General features: G+C 40.8%; 2 protein-coding genes across 12 annotated transcripts in view; both read right to left on the bottom strand.

The window, feature by feature from the left end:
* The window catches only part of CDC14B (cell division cycle 14B), a 46,843-nt gene extending 36,446 nt beyond the window's left edge, over window positions 1-10,397 (bottom strand). For all 11 annotated transcript variants that reach the window (XR_011723298.1, XR_011723297.1, XR_011723299.1 and 8 more), the window contains exons 1-3: window positions 10,084-10,397; window positions 2,118-2,211; window positions 1,101-1,176 (exon numbers count right to left, since the gene is read on the bottom strand). Coding sequence is in view for 7 of the 11 variants with exons in the window: in XM_071731067.1 (XP_071587168.1) it covers window positions 1,101-1,176; window positions 2,118-2,211; window positions 10,084-10,240 (327 nt within the window). In the remaining 4 variants the exon portion in view is untranslated. The remainder of the gene's footprint in view (window positions 1-1,100; window positions 1,177-2,117; window positions 2,212-10,083) is intronic.
* A 3,192-nt stretch (window positions 10,398-13,589) lies between these two features.
* PRXL2C (peroxiredoxin like 2C) lies at window positions 13,590-17,781 on the bottom strand. Its single transcript, XM_071731073.1, has 6 exons — window positions 17,483-17,781; window positions 16,872-16,940; window positions 15,305-15,358; window positions 14,708-14,813; window positions 14,342-14,473; window positions 13,590-13,784 (listed from the first exon to the last, which is right to left on the bottom strand). Exons 1-6 carry the CDS (start codon window positions 17,669-17,671, stop codon window positions 13,657-13,659), a joined length of 678 nt encoding a protein of 225 aa, XP_071587174.1. The 5' UTR covers window positions 17,672-17,781; the 3' UTR covers window positions 13,590-13,656.
* Between the last annotated feature and the right edge of the window lie 1,901 nt (window positions 17,782-19,682).

Genomic DNA, 19,682 nt, shown 5'->3' with positions numbered 1-19,682 from the left:
TACTTGCGCAGTTACTATTCAATGCACCAAAGACAACTGACCCCAGGTCATTAACAGTAGTATATTATCAGCAATCCTAACATGCCTCTCCCATACCAAACCCAAGATATTAAAAGGTGTTACAGTATAAACGTGTGTTGCTACAGAAAATTCTGTAAACAAAAATCAGAGAATCTTGTCTTTGTTCAACCTGTTAGTAGTGCCACAGTGACAAAGCAGGTATGAATTATGCAAACTAATACCAGTGACAGAGATCAAGGAATGAAAAAAAAAAAATTCTAGTGTACTATGTTCTTCATACTTCCCACTTTTCACAGTTTAGTGGCTGTTTCAAGATCTAAGCAGTTTTGAAGAGCCAAACTCTGGTTCACATTAAGGCTAATAAGCTTTTTTATCTGACCAACAGGTCTTATTCTCCAACACCTCCTAGAGGTCAACTAATTTGAAGACATTCATGTCATTTATTATAGGAACTCTGATTTTAAGACACTATGCTCTATCAAAAGCTCAATGCCCCAAAATCACTGAGCACTCCCCAGAGAAGATAATCAGCAGTACAAGCATGGCAGCTCCTTGCCATGTCACAGTGCCATGAGTGCTATCAAAGATCAAATGTTGCTTCTTACCAGAGAGATGTCAGGAGCAGAAAAAAACCCAAACCAAAACAAAAAAACCCCAAACAAACAAAAAACCCCACAAGCAAACAAACAAACAAACAAACAAAAAAACCACCCCACAAAATCACCTCAGAAATCGCATCCTCAAGCTTACTCAACACTGGCAGATTGCCAAGTAGACTGAATTCCAGGATGGAAGTTTTTAATTTAAATAAGTCCGTATGTCTTTAGCAACGGATCTTACAGGATTAACAGTAGTTACTGCCATGGTGGTGCATCTTTTAGATATTAACAGTAACTGGGTTTTCCCTGCTGATTCTCCTCCTCCCTAAATTCACCTTGAAGAAATTAGCATTTGTATTCAAAACATAGCTGCATTAGGAGCCCAGACAAACACCTGAACGAAAACAGAAAAACTTTTGGCCCCATTTTTTTTTGTTCTTCAGTAAGTCAAGAATAATGAACAAAAACACTGAGCATTACCTTTAATTTCTTATTTAGCTTGCAGCAATATCTGTAGACCATTGCCAGATTGAGTGGTCCAAAGTCTGCATAGAAACTGGTAGGAGAAAAGGGAAAGATTGTACATGACCTCTGTAAATGCTTTTTGTTTCTTTTTTTTTTTTTTTTTTTTTTTTAAATCAGACACACAAAGCCAAGAATAATAATATATCTGTTTTATATGTGCATCATTCTAAAAGCAAGAATGCCTTCTAATATACATACTATTTTGTTGGAGGAAACAAAGTTGATATCTTTAAGCAGAAACTAAAACTTTTTGTTTTCCACACACCACCAGTCAAAACCAAACTGGAATATGCAGGGTTTGAAAAATTCTCACTACTGTATCACTAGAAACTTTATTTTATGAGAAACTTAAAATCTTTACTCTAAAAGAAGGCCATTAATATTGCTACAGAAAAGTGAACACAGAGAATAAAGATTGATTAGTACTTTCAAAAATGGTAAGCATGCCCCTGGTTAAAAATATGTAAAGAATTAGCAGCATTCCAGATCACATACAAAGGCAAACACTGTTCTGTTCACTACAGGGGAAATAATATATCCATTGTCAGCTCATAAAAGCTTGAATTGATTTTGGCAGTTTTTTTCTTTATTCTAGGAAGTTTAGACATTCCACTTAATACTTGAGGAACCAAAGACATCCCCTTCAGCTCAGCTGTCCTTTTCCAACTTCTGAATATATATACTATTGCATCGTGTTTCTGTGTCTTCTAACAGGAACAGATACAATGAAAGCTTCTGCTTTTAAAACATTTCTAAGAAATCCTAATGAGAAGCCAAGGAACCATTCTAAGATATATAAATCATCATGGCAGATAAGTCAGAGAGGACCAAAATTGTCTAATTAGGTCTATAATGGAAATGGTATGTTTCCTTTAGCTACACTGAAAACAGAATGTCAAATTAAACTGGTTCCTCATTGCTGTTAGCCTAATTTATTTCCATAAAACCCAGGAAAAAATAGAGTGTACTTACTTCTCATACACAAATTCATCATCTATGCAGAAATAATGGGTATCTGCAGCTCCACTCTTTGGTTTTTGGCAGAGAATAGCAAAATAAAGGCGATCTGAAATACAAGAAAATTTGAAGCTTTTATAAACATTACACTTTTCTGCTGAAAGTCTGAAGCATTTCCTGTCAACAGAACAAATTTGAGTAATTTAAAATGAATGAAATCTTTTAATATTATTGAACTAGATATTGTCATCATTTCTCTATGTAAAGCAACAGGGCACACAAAGTCTGAGGCTTTTTGCTCAGCTGTGTTCCTGTAATCTGCAGCTCTCCAGTCATCTTTCCTAAAGTGTTCCCAGGAAATCTACCCACTGCAATACAGCAGGAGCCCCATTTGCACTCTTGCACACAGCAGAGACCCACCTCCTTTTGGCAACAGACCCCTCCTGTTGCACTCTGAATGTCACACACAGATCCTTTAGCACCTGACAGCACCTTCATCAAACTAAATGGTGAAGCATGCTCACACCTCAAGACAGGCACTTCTCATCTTTCTGTAAAATTATGACTTTGACAGTAGTGTCATACAATTAAAGCCTGCAGACAATATACACTGGAGGGATGCGAGGGGGTGGTAGCCCACTGCCCACCACTGCAGCTGCTTCCTGGACACCTCCATCTGCATCCCCATCCCAAATTCAGCTGTCCCTTCAAAGCCTGCATACATGCATACATGCATGCAGGCAGAAGGCACGTTTTTCTTGCCTTTGTTAAGCTTAAGGGGAAATAAAGCCAGTGGCATTCAAATAAATGTAAATTATTTTTATGGATGAGGGAGCTGTAGCCTCAGCAAACTTTAAACACCAACTATGCTACTGTAGTAAATTGCGGTGTCTGCAGTAATTACATAAATAAAAAGTGTCTTGCAGCACCACAGCAATACTTTATTTCCTCCTGCTGAAAAAATGTCATTACAAAACCAGATTAAATTTAAACCTAAAAAGAATTATCTTAATTTTTTGCAAACTAGTTATCTGGAAGAGACACATTACTTAAATATCAAAAAAGATCACCTGCATATAAATGTACAATATCAAAGCATAATTTCTGATAGAGAATACTGTGTTCCTTTTCTAGAGAGAAGGGGGAGAATGTCCCTTTATGCTTTAAAACTAAGTCCTCCATTAGTAGCACTTAGAAATCATTACTTGTGTCTTGAAAAGACAAGGTAAGTTATGCCATGAAAGGGGTCCCTACATCTGTATTTCAAAACTCACATGCTCAGAGCTCACCAGAGGAAATACAACATTGTCTTGGAGGCTGGAGACAGACAACACTACCAAGATGTGTACGCTTGCTAAATGCACATTTCAGGAGAACAAGGGCCTGATGCAAATAGTTTGGCTTAAACATTTACAGGTCAGGTGCAGCCAGTGCGAGGTACAGTAACTTCTGAGCAAGTCAAGCATCTGCTTCCTTATTCTCTCAGCAGAAGCAAGGCACTCCCATCTTGTAGGCACAGCAACTGCAATACTAGCTGGGGAGTGCATTACATGCTTTGGAACTGCTGTAACCTCCCAGCATTTACTGAAGCATGTCCCAAAAACAAGGCCAGGGATAAAATTTATAGTAACACTGTGCGTTTTTAAGAAGTTACTATACTGGCCCACAAAGAGAAATACGTAGGGAGAAGCAAATGCACTGATATGCTGAATGGATGCAAAATACGCAGCGAGGAAAACTGCTCTGCAGAAAGGCAATCCTGAGAAAGCATTCAGGCCAACACTTTGGGAATGGAGGGAGCCCCAGCTTCCCACAAGACCCCTTCATCTTCTGTCCCAGCCACTGTGTTAGATTGTAACTACTTTAACAGGTGTCCTAGCACAGATTTAAAGAAAATAAAATAGAAAATAGAAGAAACTTATAGAAAAGAAATTAACTGGGGAAGCGGAATAGGAAGGGAAAGGGAGAGGGGAAGGAGGGAAAGGAGGGGAAGGGAAGTTGCTTCACTTCTTCCCCTTTTCCCTGAGAACCAGAGCTGGCATAGGGGGGTTGAAGGGAGAGGTGGCTCAGGTCAAAGAGAAAGCAGGGAGAACTGAGAGGATATGATATCTAGGGATTGTTTTTAAACTGGCGTTACTAGATTAAACACATCACACTACACCCCCAAGCTATAATTTCACACAATTTCTAAACTGATTTCATGGCTAGCTGCCACCAGGTTCTTCACAAGGAAAGGTTTTCTTCTCTGAGTTAGTTCACTGAATCAGCGCACTGGGGGTTAACTGTGGGAATACACAGACAGAATTTTTTCCTCAATGGCATCTGTCCTTTAGATCCAGTCTAATTGTTGACTTAGAGTGAGCTCTCCCGTGTATCAGAAGGCTACCACACTGAAGTCTGAGAAGGATGGCTGTAGTATTCCAACTGACATCCTACCTTGTTGCACACAAGCATTTTCACACAAACATTGCGTCACTTCTGAAAATACAAAAGCATTATACAAAGAGATATCCAAAATTCTCAAATACAAAACGAGAATAAAAAAGAAAATAAATGCATTTGTACAGGTTAAAGATCTAAAATAATTTATTTTTTTTCCTCCTGAACAGGGTTTGGAGTAACTTACTTCCTCAGCACTCCTACTTTTACTGAAAATCTTCTGCAGTGTGAAGAATGGTTTTGTTGAACAGCGCGCACAAGGTCTTTTTAATTTCTGTTGGAGTTAAATTCTGCACTGCTATCTTTGGATCATGTTAATTGTTGCTATTCTTTCAAAAAGAAACTCAGGTTTAAAGAATTTACAGAACTACCTCAGAGTAAGAGCAGTGTGTGTCAAATGCCAACATCCTGACAAGCTATCCATTCCTCTAGACCACCACAATTGCTCTCTAATACTTACAAAGCAGGGTCCATCTTTTTAACCTTCCTAATAGAGAGGCTTTAGAAATGTGCTACACAGAGGCATCCTTTTCTGTAAGTGTATTTACCTTTCTACTGACTTACCAGTCAGACAACTGCTGTATTACTCACTATGTCTGTTTTTACCTGTTGGATTTTTTTGCAAACACATTCCGAGTTCTGTTTACAGTAGCCAGAGATTAGTGTGTTGGTTTTTTAATAGAATTAACACATGCTGACAAAGGAGATTCCTTCATTAAGGGTCTGATTGCAGGATAAGGGCTTGTACATAAAACACATCAGAACCCTGATGAATTGATTTCACTGGTACACCGCAAAGGTTTGGACTGGAGGAGTAAGGCTTTCATTCTAGTGCTTCCTTTGCTGATTTTAGCTTTTTGGTATCTCATTTAAATATAGTGTGGTTGAGCACTTCCAGATTCCTGCAAGTTACTGATAAAAGGTCATCGTAAACCTATCAAACTAGCGCAGACATTTCAGAACATCTCTCAGACAGAGAGTAGGGCTCCCTGCCTTACAGGCTGCATCTGCACTGCAGCCAGGAGATATGACAGCAGTATGCTAGATATACAATTACGCTTAATTTCGTTAGTCTTGTAGAACAAAATAGCAAAATTACAGAAACATGGATATTACAGCAGGCAATTAATTTGAGTAGGCATCCAATGTACAACAAAATGAGCCTGCATACCCCTAACTGAGGACTATGTTACAACAGCTTCACTACTCCAGGTACATGAACAAATGCAATTAAAGCTAGCACAAGCATGTCTACACAAGTTATAATAATTATGCATTTGATTGCAGTGCACATACAGGAAGAAAAGCATTTTGCTTGTTTTTCAGACCTGCAGTGTTCTGTGGAAAAAGATATGTAGAAAACTGAGAGCTACCACTTCAAAATCATGTTAATGTGAATGTAGAGATGATAAAATAATCTCCTTCCTTTTAGTCTCAATAAGCCTGATGTTTCTTGGGATCTGCTGCACAGGCCTGGGAGAAAGAAATTTACGTAATTCAAGAGACAACTAAATACCAAACAGGCACTCGCTGCAGGACAAGTCTGCATATGATCAGTGAAGATTATTTCATAAAAAGATAAATTCAACAGTTCTATTGTTAAACAGATCCCTCAGAGGAGAAATCCAGAGGGGAATGACAGTACAACAAAACCCAACATTACTCTGTTTTGAATTACCAAGAAACATAACCAGAAAAATTTTTTCTGTTGTTAGAGAAGTATACTTCTGAAGTCAGAGTTGGTACATGGTATTTTGTTATGTTTGATTTAAGACTTCAGAATATCAGGAAGACACATGAGATAGCATAAAAGACAAGCTATGTTGCAATATCAAGACAAAAAGCAGAATTGTACAAGATTATGTTTTTAGCCTTCCTACACTTGAAAAGAGTCCTTTATCCATTACTACAGTATTCCAACTTTAAGTCATAACAGAACTGGCTATCAGAAAAACTGAAAAAGAAAATGAAAGCACACTAAAAAGTTAAAGGAACTTTTTACTTAACAGAAAGCCATTAAAAAATTATTTTCAGGGCCATGCCACAATTGATCAACAGCACTGTGTTACTGTAGTCAGAGCATCCTGCTGCTCTTATCTGATACACGAGGTTACTTCACATAAATTCATGCACTTGAAGTGCTGGATTAGATGCCAAAAGCTTTAAAATCATAATTAAAATATTTGAGAAAGCCTCACAGGTGAGGTCATATTGATAAAAGAGGACATACAACTTTTGTACTAAGTTGTATAAAGAAAACAAACTGAAAGTGTTGGCTGTCAAAATGACAGAAAGCTTAATGATACTGGGGTTAAGTGTTCTTAGCAAAATAAAATTGTTTTCCACATAATAGAGAGGGATCATAATGACAAGCCTGCAGTAATAGAAAAACAAAAAAAACAACTCAGTGGCTAGGAAAAAAACCCACAAAACAAACAAAACACAAAACAAAAAACCCAACCCACCTACCAATGAACATATTAAACCAAATACAATTTAAAAAACTCAAAATGATAATGTAAGTAAAACAATTCTCAGTTAAAAAAAAACAAACCAAAATGAAACAAGGCATTTACAGTACAGCTTAGAGCATCCTTTAAGATATCAGCTACTCACTGTAAATTAACCAAATATATATTTAGCAGATGAAAACAAATGTCAGGAAATGACCCATGATATTATAGCACTTAAATTTTAATTCCCTGCATAGTTATTGTTGTTACTTCATTTTAGAATTAAGTACTGAAAAGAAATGAGAGAAAAACACACAACTTTTGGCTGAGGTTTATGCATTTTAATTACATATCTTCTTTAAAATGTTATTTATAAAATCAAAGCAATGACTGAGAAAAGCAGCCAATGAAAAGGAGTCAACAGCTTTCATGCATCTTCTATAAAATTCTTACCTTTTCCTTAGACTACATAAATTACTACTTTCTGAGACCAGAAGGCTATGGGGGTATGCTTTAATAAATAGAAGAAATGCATTTAGCTCCAGCAAATAGAATTCATGCCAGGAAGCCTCATGCATTAGCTGACAAAGAAAAAATGGTAAGGCTTACCATGCAGCTTAACAGACCCAAACAATTTTTACAGGAATAGCTTTCCTGAATTACTCTAAGAACTAAAAAAAAAAATTTAGATAAGTATTATTAAAAATAATTCTGACATACGGTTGATGTGTACAATTCACTAGGAAATAGAGGGGTGCAGTAATTAAATATTTTGAGTATAAAGTCTATGCATGTAACAGATTACCAACTTTGCTGTTCATGAGTATAACATCAGGCAGGAAAAAATCCATAGCTCTTTACAACTATTCAGGTTTGCCTTCTGCCTCTTTTAGCCAAGATGAAAATAAGGGTAGGCTGCAATGTTCTTAATGAGTTTGGCACTGTTTCTGTAAGCAGCTAAGCTAATGCAGCTCATTTAGCCTTTACAGAAGCTAAAATATTTACAGTATGTCCATTTGCAAAAATACGGCCTTGTGATTTAATCTAACTCCAGTTCAGAACTATTAATTAATTTCTCAGCAATGCATTATGAGAAGGCAGAACCAGCAGCTTAAAAGCTGAAGTAACTTTCAAAATAGCTGAATAAAAAAGGTAAGCCTGTGGGCTTATTCTTTCTAGGTTTCCCTTTTAGAAAGAAGCATAGCATAACGACATAATAATAATTAGGCTACTACAGTTCCATGATTAGAAGCTTGTAAACAGCAGCCACTGTGCACAGTAAGAAGACGAAGGCAAAATGAAATATTATAAAATATTCTACTACATTTTAATCAAATTTGTTATACTATGCACTGTTGCTTATGGTGAAATCTCATGTTTTATTAAAAACAAACACACAAACAAAAAAACCCACACACACACCAAAAAAAAAACCCCAAACCCAACCAACCTAAAAAAAAACCCAAAAAACCACATGTCAAAGCCTGGGTGCTCTAATGTATTCCTTAAATGAGAAAAACATTTATTTGGAGGAGAAAATACAGTAATTTAAGGGTCCTATTGATGCCAGACATGTATCACCAGATCCAAGCAACTGCTGCATGTGAATTATTAGATGGACCTGTTTACTGGAGATCTGAGCTGGACAGGGCTACACAGTATTCTAGGTAGTGAAGTTACTTCAATATCAAAAAGTCATCCCCTGCCAAATGAGCGGTTTCTACATTTAGCCTTAAAACTATACCCTAGTAATTTCCTGTATAAGTGGTTGGAGTTATAGAAAAATACACATGAAGTTATGGTAGCATTATAGGTCTGCATGTAAGTACACCATTATGTTTGTCCATATAGATTAGGCCAAAAATGCTGTAATTTAGTCTGGAGAATTTATCATTTTAATCCCTGATAGTACCAAAGCTTTTAAAAAGAGGAGTCTGGTATGTCTGTGGAGTTTACATTCTTCCTACAGCACTACACCCAATATTAAAAAAAAAAAAAAATCTCATAGTTTTCCAATTATATTGTTATCTAGGAGACACATGAATTAATCTAAAGAACCCCATTTTTTGGCACTGTTAAGTCTGGAGCCTCATTTGTTCTTTGTATTTTTCCTTGCTCTGTCTACAAATTCCCGTGTCCTTCACAAAGCAGTAGGTGAGGTTTGTTTTTTTTTAAAAGATAATTGCAAACACTACCACTCTCAGATTCATGCACAGGACTTTTTTTTTTTTTTTTTTTTTTTTTTTTTTTTTTTTTTTTTTTTTTTTTTCCTTTTCTCTTCTTTTGGGCAAACTAAACTCAAGCATGTCTTAGCTGAGGAATGCAAACCTAGATCTGTATCTATTTCAGCTTCGATCCAATACGCTTCTCCACAGAGTCAGTTCCTGTGCCAAAACAAAGCACGGTTCAAACCACAGGGCCACGATCGGGAGAAGAACACGGATCAAACCTGCTTGCAGTAGCCGGCGGCACTCAAGTGTCAAGAAACGATGCGACGCTTGTCCATTACTTTACCCATTAGCCATCAAGAACAAGACCAGGAGAAAGATATTAACCCCCAATATCGGGAGAAATTCATTATTTTGTTTCACCCATAGAAACACGTTCTACTGGTTCAAGTATACGCTCCCTTTAGTCTCTGACAAGCAGAAACAGACAGCAGAAGGAAATTGCTCGGTACAGCCAGAGTTATTAACGAGCCACGGTATTTATTCTTCTGGAAGGGTGGCTGGACTAGCAATGCATTTTTCAGAGAACACTTCGCTGCGTGCAGCGCCGGAGAGACGACGCCAGGATTCACCCCTGGCACAGACCCCAGGGGCGGCTGCCGATCTGCCGCCCCGGGGTCCCGGCGGGGACAGGACCACCCAGCGCGGAGAGGAACGCTTCCTTCCCCGCCGCCAGGCCCCCACCAGTGGGACGGAACACGACAGGACGGGGCGGGACGGGACGGAGGCGGCTGGGACGTGGGGGTGTCCGCCCCGTCCCGTCCCGTCGCGCCGCCGGCAGCGCGTCCCCAACTTGTGCCTCAACTCTCCCGCCGCGCCGCCACCCTGCCCGCCACCGCCCCCCCGGCACGCCCTCCTCACCGGCGATCCTCAGGCAGGTCTCCGGCGCGTCGGGGGGCGGCTGCCGCCTCTCCTCGTCGCCCCCCACCGCCCGCCACGCCGCTCCCCGAGTTCTCTTCATAGCCGGCAGCGCGGGGGCTGCACGGCGCCGGGTCTCGGCCCAGCTCTTTCGTTTCATGGCGGAGGCGGCGGCGCCGCTACGGTGGGTGCGAGGCCACCCGCCTCATCCCCGCCGCGCCGCTCCCCGCGGGGCTCGGGCCGACGGAGGGGAGGGACCCGCGGCGGCAGCTGACGCGTCTCCCCGGACACCGCCCCCTCCCACCGCCCCATGGACCTACCCCCCCTCCCGCCCCGAGCCGGCGGCCGCTCCCGGCGCCGCTGCCTGTGATTGGGTCAGCATGGAGTGGCGTCACCATCGCGGAGCGGTGGGGACGGTGATGTCACAGTGTGGCTGTAACAGGTGGGCCGGGTCGGCGTGGCCCGTCCATCGCTGACACTTCGGGGCGGACCCTCGGAACCTCGCCCCTGCCCGTCCCGCAGCGGTGCGGGCTGCTGACGTGGCGCGGGATTTCTCTCGCGGGGTTGAGGGGTGGTCACGGCGTGTCCAAAACGACAACCCTGAGGGGGCGACGGTTCCGGACCCCGAGTGGTTCCGCTCCCGTGTTCGGGCCGGCAGCGTAGAGCTGCCGTCGGTGGGAATGAGTGTTCGCAGATCCGTTTCTGGAGGCGCCGCAGCTTTTCAAGTGCCTCTCACGACGCGTACCAAAAGCGGGTCCCAAGGGCACATTGTGTAAGGCCGACTGAAACCAGTCCAGGACGCACAGCCGCCTTTTGGGCTGAGCGTGATGGATTCGTTTGGAAAGTTAAAGTAGCTGGGCTGAGTCTGCCCCTCAGACACGCTGATGCTTTAAAACACATCGTTATTTTAAGTATGTGTTGAAATGTATCAAGCCAGTAGTTACAACAACTTCTGAAAACCATTCCCTCACCACCTCCGTCATAATTGCCCGTGACAAAAGCCCTCGATGAAGTATTCTTCCATCTGCTGAGTACCAACCAGTCAGTGGTAATCTTCCACTGATTTCCACCTTTCACCGCATAACTTTTAAAAAATACTTTTCCTAAACAGTACCAGAGACCTAAAATTCCACTGACACTTTGGAAACCATTTCTCCCTTGGATGACTGTGACCATCGTTGTTCCTATTTGTTACGCATGTGTGAACCATTGTCTCACAGGGAACCCTTGAACTTAGTGTAGGAGTGGTCAGATGCAACAGTCCATCTTCATGTAACAAATCCAGGGCTGATGCCTTAATTGGGACTGTTCTTCCACTGAATCCTCCTCTTTGAGTTGCTTTTTTTTTTTGTTGTTGTTTGTTTGTATGCATTTTGTGAGTCTTTCTGAAAAAGTGGTTTTGCTGAAATAACACAGAAGCTGTGGTATAGTCCCTGTCAGTACTGATGTGATGACGATGGATGACTTCAACCTACAGAGCTGTCAAGCTACAACTTAATTCAGTTCATGCCTTGTATAAGACCACAGCTCTTTTAGCTATTGTTAGTTTTATTTAATGTATTTTTAAAGCAGTAATAGATTCATTCCCATTATGTATTGTTTTAATTGTACTGAATGCAAAGCAAGCAGCCAAACACTCCCTTTAAAATCAAAAACATCAATAACATGAAAGGGAAATGATTGCAAACAAAAAGTGGAATTGGAGCCAGTGTCTTTGAGAGTGATGATGACGTGAATGAAGCAGAGTGGAAGGACCACAAATAAATTGAATATTTGTGATTCTTTCTCTTTGAAAATAATTTTTCTGCCTTTCTTGTGTTTTTTACAAATATAAGACCAGTTTTCTAAGAACAATTTCCTAGCTTGCTTTCTACTGTGATTTAAGTAACACAGAGGCAGCTGCATTGCAGAATTCCTGACCTACGCAAAAATATTGGTGAGCTCTGGAGGGAGGGAACTCTGGAAGGAGGGAGGGACCAGCTCCTTATTTGAAGGGGCAGTGGTCACGAAAATCTGACTTCACTTATCTTGGAGCTCCAGCTGTTAGTCTCAGTCTGTTATGCCAAGTTCTGAGGAAGCTTCTGGCCAGCCTTAAAATCATGCAGGTTCTGAGTCTGCACACAGCTGCTTCAGTCCTATGCCAAGTCCTGTTTAGTGAAATCATGGAACTTAGCACAGAATTTCTACATTAATAGCATCCTTCTAAACACACCATATCAAAACGTGAATGTAATGAATTAGGTACTAGGGCATAGTACATTTAATGGAATTACTCTGCTCGGTATCATTATGTTTCTTAAGCAAGCCTTTAATTTTTTTGTCAAGCAACACTACACTTAATTTCATACACTCGCATTGGTGTAGAGCTCTCTTGAGTTTGCTCTATGCCTGCCACTGACCTTACTGTATGCAGGGACAAACCTCTTCACAGAATACCATTTTACAATTGCATTAGTGCTAAGGCTTAAAAGAGGAGAGAAATTGCAGGTGAAATACAAGTGAATGGCAGCATTTTACAGTGAAGGACAAAGATGAGAGACTACAGACCAGGAGAGACTCCTCCTTAAATCTTGGGCAATCTTAGTTTAAAATTGCTAACAAGAAATGGTTGATGGATGAAAGAAGGAACATCAGCTTTAATGAAAGCAATAGATTCTGAACAAAAACATTCTTAAAAAACAGATAATATGAAATCTGACAGAACTGCAAACCAAAATGCTGCTGTCATCTATGACAAACACAAACAAAAAGCTCGGTGGTCTAGGACAAAATAACTAAGGATATTTTTTTAGACACCTCTTGCTCTGAGAGAAAGTAAATGCATGCACAGAAGAATATTTTGCTACAAATCTTCATAGGACACCAAGTAACTGACTACAGCCTACTCCAAAACTGACAATTTGATAAAAAATAGGTTTAAGACACACCTCTCCCTGTCTTTCAGAGACGCCTTTTCATATGAAGCAAAAGAATTGCAGACAATGCAATTGCAGACAATGGTTGACATTTTTTTAATATTTATTTAAAGCTATAAAATGTATTTCACAATATCTGCCAGTTCCAGATGCAAAAGTTGGTTCAGTGTTTGAAATTGCAATTTTTCAAGGTATATTTTAATACAAGATTGTCACACGGTGATAGAAGCTTTAAAATATTGCTAACAAGTTTTGGATTGAAAGCCAATGTCATCTGCTGAAGGCAAGAATCTCAAATTCTTCCTGGCTAAAACCAGATTTTTTAGTTTAGTTCATCTTGAACAAACATTTGTTTAAAATATATTAGCAGCTTTTTTTTGACGAGGAGGTAATAAGCTACAGGATTTTTTGCACTGAGCCTTAACTGTATTTTAGTCTTTGCTATCTTATATGCAATGGAAACAGCACTTTTGTGACCACCTTCAGTGCCAGGCAGTTTGTTCTGTGGTCTGATTGTCTAGATAGGGTTTCATATGTCCCATAAAGACACAACAGTGCCCATGCAGGTGGGAATTCACAACAGTGCCCATGCAGGTGGGAATTCACTGAAGAAGTGCTCTTGTAGAACACAAGTAAAAAAAATGCATATACTGTGCCAGTGTCATATGTCAATAATCTCAGGGCTGTTTGTGAAATTCACTGTTTTAACTCCTGCAAGCTGCAAAACTCTGTTAATTGGAACATGATCCAGTCTGTTTTTATCAAGGTGCAGAAAATGAACTTTATTGCCTGGAATAGAATGAGAACATGTAAATTGTTCAGGAAAATACTTATTTATTCAAAGTCATAACCGAATCAATGAAGCATTCTGAGCCTTTTTCTAGTTCTTGTACAAATGCGTACTAGCTCTATAGATTGCACAACATACTACATTTTAAACAATTGCATAGATCTTCCTTAATGAATTTACAGAAGCATTTAATTGAATTAAATCTGCTCCAGCATGATGTTTTCTAATGATTCAGTGAGATGACTGTCATATTGCAGCCCCCCTTCATGCATTATGCCTCTACTAAAAGTGCATTATGTGCCTCGTATCGAATGTGAAAACAGAATGTAGGTTAACACCACGGTGTCAGAAAAAACCTTCCAAGCTTTGTGCTACCTCTCTGGGAGATGGAACTACAGAATGACACTTCCAGAGGTTACTTCAGCTGGCAAAATCACACAGTTCAACACAAGACTATCTCCTTGGGATGCAGAGGGACAGCAGCCAAAGGGGTAGTGTTAAAGCAAACTGCTATAGGAGGAGACAGTAACTTTTCACACAAAACAAAGAAGCTCACCTGGACCTAAAATCAAAGCTCCTCCCTGCTGAGCGGGGTCTCCTTGAAAATCAAAAGCTGGGCCAGTCATTGCTCTCCATATACTCCTGATGCTTCCAAGTAGCATGTTTGATTTCACATGAGGGCTTCTCACTAAAAAAAATTTTTAAATACTCAGATATACAAAAGTATATAAGCAGAACAACAAAATTAAAAAGCTGCTATGAATAATCTAGAATTTTCTGCTTTTAAGTGTTTTGACAAAATACAGCCTACGAGACACGAGCTGGTGGGCAACTCCCTTCCTATTTATATTGTGATCATAATATTTTATCAGGGCATTCTTGTTCTGTATAAGACCAAAGAAGGTGAGAAAATTATTCTTACCTGATATGTAATTACCTTCACCTCGTTTCATGCCAAGTATTTTATAAATTTCCCTTTGTGGATCAACATACATTTCATGCATATAACCAGTTAAATTGCAGAAGGGCTGCAAAATAAATGCATATAAAAATACTATTTTTAAGGTTAAGACAACTATAGTTAGGATCTACTGACAGCAGGAAAGATACTAACACACTGACACCAATTTGGAAACCTGTGGATTTGTCATGTTAATTTAAAGGCAAAAAAAATTTAGGCAGCTTTTTAGCTTCCAGTGAAATAATAATAATAATAATAATATAATAATAATAATAATAATAATAATAATAATAATAATAATAATAACAACAACAACAACAATAATAACAATAATAACAAAAAGATATTTCCTCAGCAAGTCCCACTGGTTTTTAAACTGAAAGTTTTAGTTACTTGCTTTATTCATGTACCACTATTAGAATTACTTCATGGAAAAGAATACTCTCCTCTTTTTCTGTGGCTGCCAATTATCATCTTTACAAACAGAAGGAAATCTTTCAATGCAGACCACTAAGGCACAATAGAGAGTACAAGGTATCTAATGACTACTTTGTTTACCTTGATATGATGATAAGATGACTGTCCAATAACTATAAGCCTCACATTTGCTTCCTAGAACAGAAAATGGGTATTGAAACACTAAAGAGGATACCGGTGTTTCTGCATGGCTGCAAAGCATTTGCAGAATCTGGTGTCCCGAGTTAATGAGCACAGTGCACTGAAGTTAAATTATTTGAAATTAACAACACTTGTGTATTTGGTGTCTCTACTTTTTTCTGCCACCCATAGTTAGCAACTACATTAATTTATTAAGTGAATAAATTACTTTAAAGATAACTTGTAAGTTACAGATGTGTAAACCATTTCTGTAGTAGGATCATCTTTTCTGCAACTGATTGCAGCCTGATAAGATTTTGCAAACTCAAAACTTCCATTCAGTTGCATGTACATCTAAAGAAGAAGGATGCACATATCTGTGCATATAAATCTGTGATTTACATTAAACAATGTTCATTAATAGAAATAGCTTGTATCCACATATACTGCTATCTTTTGCAGATACAACATTAAGCCTGAGTCTAGAATAGAGGTCAAAACTGATGTTCATTTAGATGTCAGTAAAACAGGTAAAAAATATGATGTTGGTTTAATATTAGGACATTACACTTGTCCTTCTAAAATAGAATCATTCTGCTTGTTATGAAAAGAACCACAATACTCACATTAAAAAACCAAAAAAACAAAAAAAAACCCAACAAAAAAAACCCCCAAGCATGGATAGTTTTGATTACCTTTGCATTTATTTGAGCAGCCAAATTTAGAAAATGTCATTCTGAATTACACTGAGTGAGCAGTTTAGAAAAATCTGCCTTGAGAATTTGAGCTGCCAAAGAAATTGCCCCTTTTCATCCCCAAGTTCTTAGTCATCTAAGGCTTCATTTCAGTAACAAACTGAGTGTCTGTCATTTGCTATGCTGCTCTTGGGAATAAAATATGACAGAATTTCAATCAGTACCCTAGATGAGATAACCATCCACATTTAGCAGGGGATCATTGTCTCTCTGATATCTTCTACCATGCAACAAATACTCATCCATAGTAACCTTTGTCCACCTTTTTCTCTTGCTGCTGCTGTTTTTGCACCTGCCTCGAGAACACATCACACAACTGATGCAGCTTAAAAAAAACATTAGTAAAAGAGACTATTTTTAGTACAGATCAATTTTGTTTTTTCCCATGGGCAACCATCAGTCAACCATACAGCCATAATGGAAAGGGTGGTAGAGACAGCTGCACTAATAACAGCAAAAGAAATGCCTGTCAGATGTTGTCTAGCTGTTCTGAACACAGCGGAGAAAACAGCACAGAGCTTTTCAGGCAGACAGATATAACACTGCTGCAACAGAGCATGCAGTGGAACGACGCTCCTGAGCTGCCCAGGCAGGTACAGTGTGGCTATTGTAGCAAACTATGACAGCACTTTCTTCTGAGCGTTTTTTGTTTTGTTTTTGCTTGTTTGGTTGGTTGGTTTTGGTTTGGTTTTTTTTTTTTTTTTTTTTTTTTTGTTTTGTTTTGTTCCTAGAAGGTTTAAGCCTAACACAAGGCAAGAGCAGGGTGTACTTACTTGTAAAAATGCCCTGGGGACTTTTGCCAGGTCTTCTACATACTCCTTACAAGTGTAACATAAAAAATTCTGCAACATAGCCAGTTGGACATGTCAGAAACAGACATAATTGCATAGCAATGAAGCAGCAGATTCTGACTTTAGGCACAAATAATTTTGGAGGTGATCAGGAACTAGAAACAGGAAAGGCTAAAGTTCTTTACTGTCACCAAAATTTGGGTCAGGATCCTGGTTTACTCCAAGTTTGCACAATAACCCTGGGCTTTGGGCCTTGCTAATATTTTTATCTGTGGATATTTTAGGAATGAGAGAGCTGGCTTGCCATCTGGGAAATCAGGGTACACAATGCTTGCTTCCTTAAACACACGGAATTACCCCTTTTCGGGTAAACACCGTATCATTGCACTAAATAACGAGGGATCTTAGAACTGATCTTTCTTACATTTTCCTATCTCTGCGCTCCGGCCTAGCTTGTGTAATCTCCTCCTCTTCGCCCCCTCCCTCCTCCCCGGCCACCGCCGCTGCACAGACAAGTTCGGGCTCCAGGCAAGGCGCCTGCCTGTGCTCCGGATGGCCCAGCCAGACCAGCCGGGCCGCCGCTCCCTCCTCACCCGCACGAACACCACGATGGCTTTTTGCTCCCCATACAGGGCCTTGAAGGGGACGCTCCTCCCGTCCGCGTCCAGCACCAAGCAGCGGGCGGCCTCACGCAGCTCCCCCGGCTCCTGCTCCGGCCTCTGCTCGCCGCCCCGCGTTCTCCCCACCTGCTGCCTGACGGGGGGAGACGGCGGCCCCTCCATGTCCCCGGTCCCGGGCCGGGCCCCGGCCCGCCCGGCCGTGAAGAGGGAGGAAGAGGGAGGCGGAGCCCGAGAGGAAAGCTTTGGGGTTGTTTGGCAGCGAGGGAGCTCCCGGTCTGGGCGGGCCGCAGGGTCGGGTCGGGTCAGCACCGGCCGCTGCGGGGGTAGTTGTTGGTGAGTTCTATGAATTCAGCGCCGCCAGGGAACAAGGGAGAGAAATCTGCTGCCAAAACTCCGCCGTTAGCCAGAATGCTATTTGACCATAATCAAATCAACCCCAGCCTCCCTGAAATGGTGTGCAAACAGCGGCGGTGGTGTAATTTATTATACAGTCTCAGGGTCAGGGTTTGCTTTGCAGAAGGTCATAGCACTTCAGAGGACTATGAGAGATGCAGATAATTCTGTTCTCGAGCAACTGTCGAGACACTGTGTAAGAAAAAACAGACCTAGTTTTCCTTGTCAAAGTGAATACAGAACTGCAGGGGACTTCGGCAGTGTATTGAGCTGGAGACTTTGGGTGTATCAAGTGCACACAGAAATAAGTAAACAGAACAGATCTTAGGAAAAACTCTAGGCAGCTGAAGAATCATAGAACCATGGAATCATTTTGGTTGGAAAAGACCTTTTAAGATCATCAGCTTCAACCATTAACATAGCACACTGCCAAGTCCACCAATAAACCATGTGCCTAAGTATCACATCTACGTACAATTTTTAACACCTCCAGGGATGGTGGCTCTACTGCTTTGCTGGGCAGCCTGTCCCAGTGCCTACTGACTCTTGCTGAAGCATTTTTTTTGAATATCCAGTCTAAAGGGGCATCTTAGTTTTTGTGTTGCTGAATTAGCTGAAGGTTTATGAGGAGGAGAACGCTTTCCTTTTCTTAATGGGGAGAGAAAAAGAAGTAGCAGAGGGATGAGGATTGGGAGGATATCCAGAAGTTATTTTCCCTTATGAAGCTCTCTGGTGATGTTAGTTCTAGAATGTCACTCGGCAAACTGTCCAAGTCTGTATAATGTTAATGATATTCAAACTCATATCCCTATTACTTTGGGTCAAGCCCACTGCTTTTGTATTACCAGGAATTAGCATATAGAACATATTAATCCCCTAATTGCATCCCCTTTCCAACTATACACAACATATTGGAACATTGCCCTCAGTCTTCTGTTTCATAGACTTGGTCATGTTTTCTTAAATTTCTAGAATACAGGTTTTGTACTTTTCTCTGGTTTCTTTAGATGGTACTAGACACAGTACTTTAGATAAGTGCTAGGGTTTTTTCATGTCTTCGATCTACCTGTCCCCTTCAAGATGTTGGCATTGTGGTTGTGGTTTTGTGCAGCAGCAGGTTTATTGATTTCTGTTCAGCTTGAGAGCCACCATCATTCCCACCTGTTCTGCTCCAGACCTTAGAGGGAGTGTGTTACCACAATTTGTCTTACAATACTCAGTGAAAGAAGTTTTCTCAAATGTCACCTTGTCTGAAAAGTTGAATTGGATCTGTGTAAGACACTTACACAAGACGATACAACTAGCTGGCCCTCCAGTTAAGTTACATTCTAGCAGTTTTAAAACTCTCACCAGAAAGACCTTCAGGGCATGTAAGGTGCCCTGGGACAGGGGCACTCTACGCTGGGTTAGGAACTGGCTGGAGGGCCGGGCCCAGAGAGTGGTGCTGAACCGTGCTGCATCCAGTTGGCGGCCAGTCACCAGTGGTGACCCCCAGGGATCAGTGTTGGGCCCAGTTCTGTTTAATATCTTTATTGATGATTTAGATGAGGGGATTGAGTCCATCATCAGCAAATTTGCAGATGACACTAAGCTGGGGGGAAGTGTGGATCAGCTGGAAGGCAGGAGGGCTCTGCAGAGGGACCTGGACAGACTGGAGAGTTGGGCTGATTCCAACGGGATGAGGTTCAACACGGCCAAGTGCCGGGTCCTGCACTTTGGCCACAACAACCCCATGGGGAGCTCCAGGCTGGGCACAGAGTGGCTGAGAGCAGCCAGGCAG

The sequence above is a fragment of the Heliangelus exortis genome, chromosome Z (genome assembly GCF_036169615.1).
Source record: "Heliangelus exortis chromosome Z, bHelExo1.hap1, whole genome shotgun sequence".
NCBI classification, from domain to species: domain Eukaryota; kingdom Metazoa; phylum Chordata; class Aves; order Apodiformes; family Trochilidae; genus Heliangelus; species Heliangelus exortis.
This window is presented reverse-complemented; position numbering and strand designations above follow the sequence as displayed.